Source organism: Gopherus flavomarginatus, chromosome 8, assembly GCF_025201925.1.
Source record: "Gopherus flavomarginatus isolate rGopFla2 chromosome 8, rGopFla2.mat.asm, whole genome shotgun sequence".
Taxonomy (NCBI): Eukaryota; Metazoa; Chordata; order Testudines; family Testudinidae; genus Gopherus; species Gopherus flavomarginatus.
This window is the reverse complement of record NC_066624.1, coordinates 39,599,452-39,609,182: the sequence shown is the minus strand read 5'-3', so window position 1 is coordinate 39,609,182 and position 9,731 is coordinate 39,599,452. Positions and strand designations below refer to the sequence as shown.

At 50.3% G+C, this 9,731-nt stretch overlaps 1 protein-coding gene across 1 annotated transcript; it reads left to right on the top strand.

Annotated features, from left to right (window-relative positions):
- Positions 1-3,776: 3,776 nt before the first annotated feature.
- Positions 3,777-7,671, top strand: LOC127056192 (thymosin beta-15A homolog). Its single transcript, XM_050963704.1, has 3 exons — positions 3,777-3,886; positions 5,405-5,509; positions 7,127-7,671. The coding sequence occupies exons 2-3, from the start codon at positions 5,410-5,412 to the stop codon at positions 7,162-7,164; spliced, it is 138 nt and encodes a 45-aa protein (XP_050819661.1). The 5' UTR covers positions 3,777-3,886; positions 5,405-5,409; the 3' UTR covers positions 7,165-7,671.
- The last annotated feature ends 2,060 nt before the right edge of the window (positions 7,672-9,731 follow it).

Here is a 9,731-nt window from a genome sequence, read left to right as displayed (position 1 = left end):
TGGCCCTCGCCGTTTTACGAGTTGTGCAGGCCTGCTTTAGGGGATATCATTGGAAGAAGAGGTGGGAGTGGCGCCCTCCACATGTAGGAAGTGGCAACTTCTGCAAGGAAGAGAATGCAAAGGGATGAACAGACAGAAGAGGGAAAGGGGAAGAGAAACAAAGGGCAGAAGTAATGGTGGCCTACCAGAGCACAGAATCTCTCACTAAGTGACACTGACTGCAGCAAGGAACTGGATAAACAATATTGAAGAGTTTAAAGACTACATACAGGCCAGACCCTCCTCTTGATCTCTGTGCAAATCTCCTTGTGACATCAGGGGACAAGCCCCTGTAGATTGAGGGCAATATGATGTCCTGAATTTATACCCTGGCCCCATTTAAATGTGGAATCCAGATTTCACTTCCATATGAATTTGACAAGCTGCCTTGCATGCTTTCCCCTAAGGGTCTTTCTTACATGGCTCGTGCTCAGAACAATATGTGGTAGCTCTCTTTTCACAGAGTTTTGTTATACTGTCTACCTGAAAATCTTGCATCCTTCTGTCTCTTCAGCGTAAGCCAGAGAGTTGCAATCAGCCCTCTATTTACCTGCTCTTTCAGAGGGTGTTTTTCTTTTGAGGACCAAATCGATCCCAGAAAAGCAGTGGCAGTAACACTCCTGTAACATCAAATCTGTCCACAGACAGGCAGGAGAGCGAAGCATCTGTCACAATACCTGATACACTCCCACTGATGCACAAATCTGGTACTAGTTTTGCACATAGGTCTTTTTTCCCAAACAGCCTCCTTTTAAATTGGGAACGTGCCAGGAAAGAAACCTAGGTAACAGCAGAGTCTCCGAAAAGCATCAGGTGCTGGTGTCACTCACTGGCCAGCTTCTCTTCTCCGCCATTTCTTTGTAATAGCATAATAAAATGCTGGGAGGGATTTCTTTTTGGTGTCAGTTGGGGAAGTGCCTTTTTGATGCTTCCAGATCAAGATTTAATGGGTTGCAGAATAAAGAGACAAGCTATTCAATTAGAAGAATAATATTGACATTTTTAAAGGGTCTTCCCTCCCTAAGAATCCCAATGTGGTTTACAAACTGTGCATGCAGCACTACTTAAATGCAGTCCCTTATGGAGTGGAGCATACCGCATATGACACAGCAGCTGGGAGGAGGGAAATTTTGATCCACAGCAGCCCTGCTCTTTAGTGTCAATCCACAGCAGACTCCCTCTGTTTTTAAAATATCATCCTGAAGAACCCCATCAGATAAAGAGCATGGAATTTAATTTACCCTGGAAGAATGAAGGGCTGAGTTAAGCACACAAGACTTCAGTGGTCTGATTTGTTGGAGATGTTATGCAACCACAGCACCTGGTGATTTCAGTGAGAGCTCTGGGTGTTCACAAATGAAAATCAGACAATAGATGCTTAAAAACTGATGCTTAAACTATTGAGCTATCCCCAAGACCTATTCACCAATGGACATCAGTGTTGGAAGCGGAAGATGGCAATTTACCCTGAACATCCCAGTGGCAAGATGCGGGGCAATTGTCTGCCATTGTTACACATACTATTTAAAGCAGGGGTGAGCAAATATTTTGGCCTGAGGGCCACACCAGAGAATAGAAATTGTATGGTGGGCCATGAATGCTCACAAAATTGGGGTTGGGGTGCGGGAGGAGGCGAGGGCTCAGGTTGGTGGGGGGCTGGGGATGAGAGGTTTGGGGTGCAGGAGGGTGCTCTGGGCTGGGATTGAGGGGTTTGGAGAGTGGGAGGGGGATCAGGGCTAGGGTTGGGGTTTGGTGAGGGGCTCAGGGGTGCAGGCTCTGAGCAGTGCTTACCTCAAGCAGCTCCTGGAAAGAGTGGCATGTACCTTCTCTGGCTGTTACGTGGAGGCATGGCCAGGCGGCTCTGCACACTGCCCCATCTGCAGGCACTTCCCCGCAGCTCCTATTTGAGCATGTAGGAGCTGGACTGGTGCCATGGAGCGTAGCATGGCCCCCCACCCAGTGCCCCAGCTGGAGCACCAGAGTCAGGCCAAGCCATGTGGTGCGGCCCCGGACCCCGCTCCTCAGCAGGAGCTTGTGGGCTGGCTTAAAACGACTCCCGGGCCAGATCCGGCCTGCGGGACGTAGTTTGCCCACTTTAGGGCAATGACAGAGATGAAATCAGGCTTAGACAGGCATTCTGTGTGAACAACCTTCAGGGGTAATGGTTGTTGATAGTCTCTTAAAAAACATCTTTTCGTATGCTGTAATATATATACTGATTACTGTATTTTTCACTCCATGCATCTGGTTTTAGCCCACGAAAGCTTATGCCCAAATAAATTTGTTAATCTCTAAGGTGCCACAAGGACTCCTCCTTGTTTTTAAAAAACAGCTGTCTTTTGCAGTTCCCCTTCCAATCATGGAGCAAATTCCTCCCTGCTGCAATTCAACTGATTTCATTTGTGTAACCCTAGGGGTAAATTTAGCCCCATTTCTTTGTGTCATTACACTTGAGCTTCAGTCACTAGATGGTGCTGTTGGGAAGAGAACAAGAACAGTCTTTGTCATCGTGCTGCGGGGGCACACCCCTTTCTTGGCCCTCCTCAAAGGGGTTCTTGCTCCCATGCTCAAAACTGCCGCTGTCTGGCAAAGAGTCACTTGTTACCCCACACTCCAGCATAGTGAATGACTGAATCCTAATGCTAACACAGAGCTCTTTTCCTCCCAAATTGAGCACGTTTCACCAGAGAAGCCTGGCGTTCCTGCCTGCTTATCTAACACCCTTGCTGCAGGGCTGTGCTTCCAAGGTTTACTGGTGGGGAGATGGAGATGGTGTAATTTACTTCTCATTGGAGAGCTTCATTCATGGCTGTTGCGAAAGGCCATGAGCTCATCCCACACTTAGCTGTGGCCTAGCGTCCTCGCGGGCTTCAAATCCAGACCACAAACAGGCTGTGCAGTCTAAAGTGGACCACGTCTGAGCTAAGATAGATGTATTTGTTCTGCTGGAGATGGCGGCGCTGCAGGGTTCCTACAGCCAATTCCATTCAAGAGCCCTAGTCTGTCTCTTCCATGCATTGTCTTTAGAGCTAGATTTTCTCATGCTTTGTCGGCTGAGAAAGGACTTACTTTTCGGAGGGTCGGGAAAGAGGCCCTATATAAGTGCTGTTTTGTATGTACATGCATAGGACCGTCTAGTCTGTCCACGTGCCTTGTCTGTGCGTGCCTTTCTGCATGGCCATATGGCCCCACCAGCATATTTTCGCTACTGTTTCTCCCTTTTTCAGCTCTGCCGATGGGAGCAAAAATATCCTAGGGGAGCTGCGGTCCGTTTGCCTGGGTCTGTCTCTCTGGGGGATGTGGATCTGCGTGCCTCCGTATCTGTCTCTCTGCCTGTGAGCCTGTCTGCGCGTATGTCCGTCTGTCTCTACTCGTGTGCCCGCCTGTCTGCGATTCTCTCTATAGAGAGAGCAGAGATCTCTGTGCAGCTGCTTTTCGGGGCTCCCCCGTGGCCCTCTCACACGTGGGGAGAGCCAGCCATTGTGACTGTAGCCGATGGAGGGAGACCCCCGCAGATGCATGCTCCAGGGGCAGGCCACAGATCCACCCATCCCCTCTCTCTGCAGCGCCCGCCACCTCATGTCTTCTGCTACAGTGGGGGAAGGGGCGCTTTACCCCCGCTCCGGTGCACCCTGCGAGGTGTAGTTTTCTGATGCGGCTCGGACAATGGAGGGCCCCGAGACCCAACTACGCTTCCCAGCATGCCGAGCGGCGGGCAGGGCGGACAGCCAATGGGAGGCAGGGGCGGGCAGTAGCCGGTGTATATAAGGAGACGCCCCACGCGGGAGCACCAGACACCTGAGCGATTGCAGTAGATTATCGTGGAGCGCTACTGCCAGCACAGCAGGTATAGGTCGTGCTAGTTCGCGTGCAGCCCCCTTTGTATGTACCCGGGGTGCTGCTAGAGGCGCGCCCTTGCACGTACCGGGGGCCAGAACGGGGATGTTGGCGATAGCTGCAGTTTCTGCCTGTTGCATGAACGGGGGGCCCTGGCGGAGATGCCCCACTGCCGGGGCTGCTCCCGTTGCATGGACGGGGGGTTCTGGTGGAGCCTCTCTCTTGTTGGGAGGTGGGGGCGCCTGCGCTGCTGGATGTAGCTGGCTTTTGGGGGTGGGGGGGAGAGCTGTTCCCCGCGGAGCAATCGCCATGTGGCAGGGCTGGGCGGGGAACAGCCCCACCCTGCCGTGGGCAAAGTGCCCGGGGCAGGGATGGGCCGGAAACCGCCGCCCAGAGGCGCGGGCTGCGGGAGCGTCCCTCTCCTGTGAACTGGGGAGCGGTACCTGGAGGGGCGCGGAGCCGCTCACCCAGGGGTGCTGCGTGGAGAGCCCCGGGACTGGCTGAGGCTCTAGCTTCTGTCCCGGGCGAGTCTGGGCTCCTCCCAGCGCGCTGCCCATTGTCCTCCGGCTCCGCAGTCTGGGGAGGGGCTCTACCGCCTGCCCTGCGCCGGGCATCGCGGGTGTGTCCGGCTGCAGCGGGGGTTTGAGCCCCTCTCCCCACAGCACTGCTCCCTGCGCGGTGGGGGGCGGCGGGCTCCGCCCTGCTGCCCCCTGTGGAGCACCGCGGAGTCTCGGGGGTCCTTCTGGGCGGCGGCAGCCGCTGCTAAGGGGAGGGAAGCGGGGCGGTGGGTTTTATACATTGATTGGAGACGCTTCCACCTTACGACGGGTGGAAATGTTGAACGTGGCCGGTCTGGGCTCCGCAGAGAGACGCAGGTTGGGCTGGGGTTGCTAGCTGGCATTGCCCAGGTGAGGGCTGTGGTGTAGGAGCACTTGGCTGTAGCTCAGGCTGTGAGGCTGAACGGAGAGCAGAGGACACCTGGCGGCTTTCTGTAGATGTGTAGACTGGCAGGAGTGGTGGGTGAGGGAAGGATCTGCTTCTCCCCCACCGAGCTTGGGGAAGAGGCAGGTATTGATAAAAGGGAGGATAATGCTGGTCCGGCTCTGCTCCTGTCTCAGAACAATGTAGTTCTTCACTATTAGGAGCCTAATACAAAGGAAATCTATACCTATCACTTCAAGCCCAGGAGACAGGGCTCTGGTGCCCAACGCAAATCAGTTGGGTGGGTCTCTTGTCCTAATCAGCCTTTTTTTAAAATAAAACTCCTTTATGGGCTTTCCCTCCATCCCTGTTCTGACACATGGCCTTGCTAGCTGTGCTGTCTCAAAGCCCCATCCAGTTATCACTGCTTGAAGTCTGAGCTGAATCTTGAGTCTTTTGCTAATATACATGAAATCATCAGCCAGGTAGTTCATACTGTTACATCTGGTCGCTCTCCCAGAAGGGTTCTGGCTGTGTAACTCAGCACATGCCACCTGCGATTTCACTTGCAGCAATGGGTTGTAACTTGTTTATCTCACTAATGTAGCTAAAATGTGTGACAAACCAGACCTCTCTGAAGTTGAGAAATTTGACAAGAAGAAGCTGAAAAAGACCAACACGGAGGAGAAGAACACGCTCCCGTCAAAGGAGAGTAAGTATCCAGTTCCCGCCTTCTGTAGGGGGAGAGCTAGCTGAGCAGTCAAGTGGTTCCTAAATCTTTGTATGCATGGACAACTCAATGGATGGCCAGTAATGCCACCTCCTTACAGCAGCATGTCATGAATTCCAGGTTCTCTGCTGGAGGCTTTAAATCTTAGGTGTAAGTTGGGTCTGGTGCTTCAAGCAGTTCTTATACTTGCCAGGCCATACTTCTTGCTAGCGGAAGAAGCTGAATTAAAGTTTTTAGTTACTTTTGTGATGTGAGCCTCTGTCCAAATGGTCTGATGCCCAGATAGAAGGGAAGAGGAAAGCCCCCTAAAGCAAGGGGACTGGCAGAACTGCCCAAAGCCTGGTACTCCAAAACATGGTTCTCCTATTAGCATTTTGTTGTGACACACTTCCAATTCTGGCTGTGTAGGAGTGTCAAGTGGGAGCGGATGTGCTTGTGCTGATCTCATCACTGAGGAATCTGGCAGGCTGAGGCATTTTGGTCTGGTTTTTGTTCCAATCAAAAATATTATTTTTGATTCTTTTTAAACCTCAGATAGGATCTGAGCCTCAGCAAGAGCTAGAACCATACAAATGCCTCTGGCTGGGGGAAGTTGTCAGTATCTTAAAACACATTTTTAGTAGTAAGAAGGTTTCTAGCTCTTATTGCACTTTGTTTTAAGCCTACCTGCTCAGGTCTTTCAGGCATGTCTGCTGAGGGGTCTTTTGAAATGTCAAATACAATAGTGAGTACTGTAGGCAGCTGCCCAACTACTACATGCAAAGAGCTGGTGCTCTGAGGCTGAATGGTCTAGACCAGTGACTCTCACTCTTGTACTGGTGACCCATTTTGCAGAGCAAGCCTCTGAGTGTGACCTCCCCTTATAAATTAAACATGGTTTTTAAGTATATTTAACACCATTATAAATGGGTGCAGGGTGGGGTTTGGGGTGGAGGCTGACAGCTCGTGACCTCCCCATGTATTATGACCCCTAGTTTGAGAACCCCTGGTCTAGACAGGTCACTTCACATTTCTCCTTCCTGTCTGCAGAATGGGATGATACTTGTCCATCTCACTAGGTGTTGAGAATTCACTGCTTGAGTGAATTCTCAGGACTGACTCCTTTGCTGCTGCCCAGGTCAAACTGGAATGTTGTTCTGTCATGGACATTCCATGAAAACTGGGTTTTAAAGCTTTCAGTAGGAATAGTCCCCTTCATGTCCTCTTGTAAACATGTTCTGTTGTAGCACTGACTGTTGGAGGGGGATAGGTATGGAGGGGGAGGGGAAGACAACTCAAATCTCCAAAATTATGCAAAACATAAAACCTAATACACACACAAACTGGTTCCTAAATCTTTGTATGCATGGACAACTCAATGGATGGCAACACAACTCAATGGATGGCAACACATCTCAAAGCTTTCCCAGGATTTGGATGCTCCTGAGCCTGACCTGTAAGGTGCTAGTGTATTGACCTACTGTCAAGGCTTGGCAGCTCTAGATGCTAGCCATATATGAGGCTCTCTGCAGGTAGAGCAGCTGTGCTATATTGTCCCAACCCTTGAGGAAGGGGATAGCATTAAGGCAGAGAGGCTAATAGAACTCTCTTCTCTTTCAGCCATCGAGCAGGAGAAGGAATGTGTGAAGTCTTCATAGAGGGAGATGACATGGCAGGAAGAGCCACCATTTAATTTTTTTGCTTTGAATTAAATCATCTGTTTTTTATAATTACATCTACTTGTATAGAAAAATGCTGCAACTTCTAACTCTGTTGTCCCACTGTGCCAGCTGCTTTGGCAGGTGGAAGAATGAAGCATGGTCCTTTCAGAATTCATTGGTAGCCTGACCCAACCCAACGCCACCTTTTCTGCTTGGCCACCTCCTGTTTACGGCACTGATCTTGCTCTAATGCAATGAGGGAGGAGAAGAAGGAAGCAGAGGGCTATGGGAGCTCCTGGGTACAGAGACCCCCTTCTGCTATGTGGTGGGGGGCGGCGGGACAGTTAAATTCTTCTGATTTGGCCTTTGGCCTACTGACCTGGGTCTGTCTGGCATATTTGCTCACAGTGGTGTTTCTGCAGCCTCACTCACAAGTAATTTTTTGTCTTCCTTGAAATAAAGTGAAAAGTTTATTATAAAAATAAAAAAAATATAATGACAATACTTAAGGATTCCAGGCTTCTTTTCCTGGCTCTTCAGCCTGTTTTACTGTTGACCTGTCAGGAGGTGTTGGTGCTGCAACTGAGCTTGGGCAGGAGATACGGTAGAGAAGCCTGCTCTTTCCATGTTGGTCTCCCATCCCTGCCCTTGATGATCTTGACTTGTAAAGCTAGCCTACAACCGTGTTAACTTTTCGTTAGGGTGCTTAAAGAGAAATCAGTGTTAGTCACCCTCTAGGTAGGGCTGAGCTCCCTTTTCATGGGCTGAGAGAAACTTAAGGCTACATGCTACTCCTGCTCACAAGGTATTCTGCTGATGTTACTGAAAAGCTTCCACAAGGCTCAAAGGGAGAATGTGACCTTTCATCTAGTAACTAGTCTTGTGTGCTAGGCCTAAGTGGCTTGTGGAATGACATAACTAACTTGGTTAGGAGTCAGATTATTTTAACCAACAGTTATAGTGGCACATCCCCCTACTGTGGATGCAGTTTCACTAGAATAAAGTGCTAGCTAGGCTCCTACTCCTGATAGGAATGCACCACTGGAGTTGGTATAGCTACTCAACCCTCATCCTCCCACCCCCACCCTGTGGGGTGGATGCATTTATACAAGGCCTTAATGTAAATAGGATGCTCTTACTGTTCACCCTGCAAGCCAAATGATACCGAGGTGGGAGGGGAATGGGACTAGGTCAGGCCTGCACAACATGCAGCCCTCAGGCTGCATGTGGCCTGTGGGCAAGTGGCAGGGTGGGGCTGCTGGGTTTGCCCCCTGCCTGGGGGATCACCTCGCAACCCTGCATGCTGCACTCCAACTGTTCTAATGGTAGAGTGAGTTGGTTGGTGCTCACAGGTTGGGTATCTGACATTTATGCTCTAAAGACTTCTAACAATTGGCTATTAAGAGCTGCACCAGTGCAGTGGATCCCATTTAAAATTTTTCCCTAGCATGTGACCTTACAGCTGTTCTCTTGTGTAAAACAGCTGATCAATAGGAAAATTTTGGCCCATCTCAAGTAGCCTGGACATGGTAGAGTCAGTACTGCTGTGTAGAAAGCTCATAGCTCTGGGTGTCCTAGTGCAGATGCAGGATTCAGGGTATGGCTACATTTGGAATTTCAAAGCGCTACCCCGGCAGCGCTGGGAGAGAGCTCTCCCAGCGCTGCATGTAAACCACATCCCTTACGGGTGTAGTGTGCAGTGCTGGGGGCCGCGCTGCCGCCCTGATTACACTGACACTTTACAGCGCTGTATCTTGCAGCGCTCGAGGGTGTGTTTTCACACCCCTGAGGGAGAAGGTTGCAGCGCTGTAAAGTGTGAGCGTAGCCATGGCCTAGAACACTAGTAAAATACCCCTCATTCATGCTGACACTGGACTAGAAGAGGCAGTAGTTGCCTACAGGTGTGTGCTGCTGAATGTGTAGCAAATTACCCTCTTCCTGTGAGGTGGCAGAGGAGAAAGGGCAGAGAACTCTTACTGAAAGAGTTCCCTACAGCCTTGTCTTAGTACCTATTAACTGATGGAATAAGGAGCAATGTATGTCTCCCTCCAAAGAAAACTCTTCCATCCAGCATAAATATAAGACATAAGCACTGGACAACTGCTGACTTGCTTTCGCTGTCTGATTCAGTAGTCCTAGAATGTCTTCCCTAATGCTTGCCTGGGGGAAAGGGATGCCACTTGCTGAGGCTTTCAGCAGCTGCTTTGTGGTCCTTCTAAAGCATTTGTGTTTTAAAAGTCCCCAGATGGTGGGGCAGGTCAAGCACTAGCAGGGCTCTGGTATTGCCTGTCAGCTGTTGGTTTGACTCTTCCCAGACCATGTGTTGGACTGTTTAATTGCTGTGCCCTTGCTGGCGTTTACAAACCTCCCACTTCTGCAACTCAACCAGCAGCAGAAATTGTGGTGGCTGTAACAGAGTGGAGGTTGGTGTTTTGTCACTGTCACCTGGTGGAAAGTTCAGAGCAGGTCTATAAGTATATGCTGGTGTTCCTATCCCTGTTACCAATTGTGCCATGGATTGCTACCAGCTGTGGGTGAACTTAAGGAGAAAAAGAAAAGCTAGT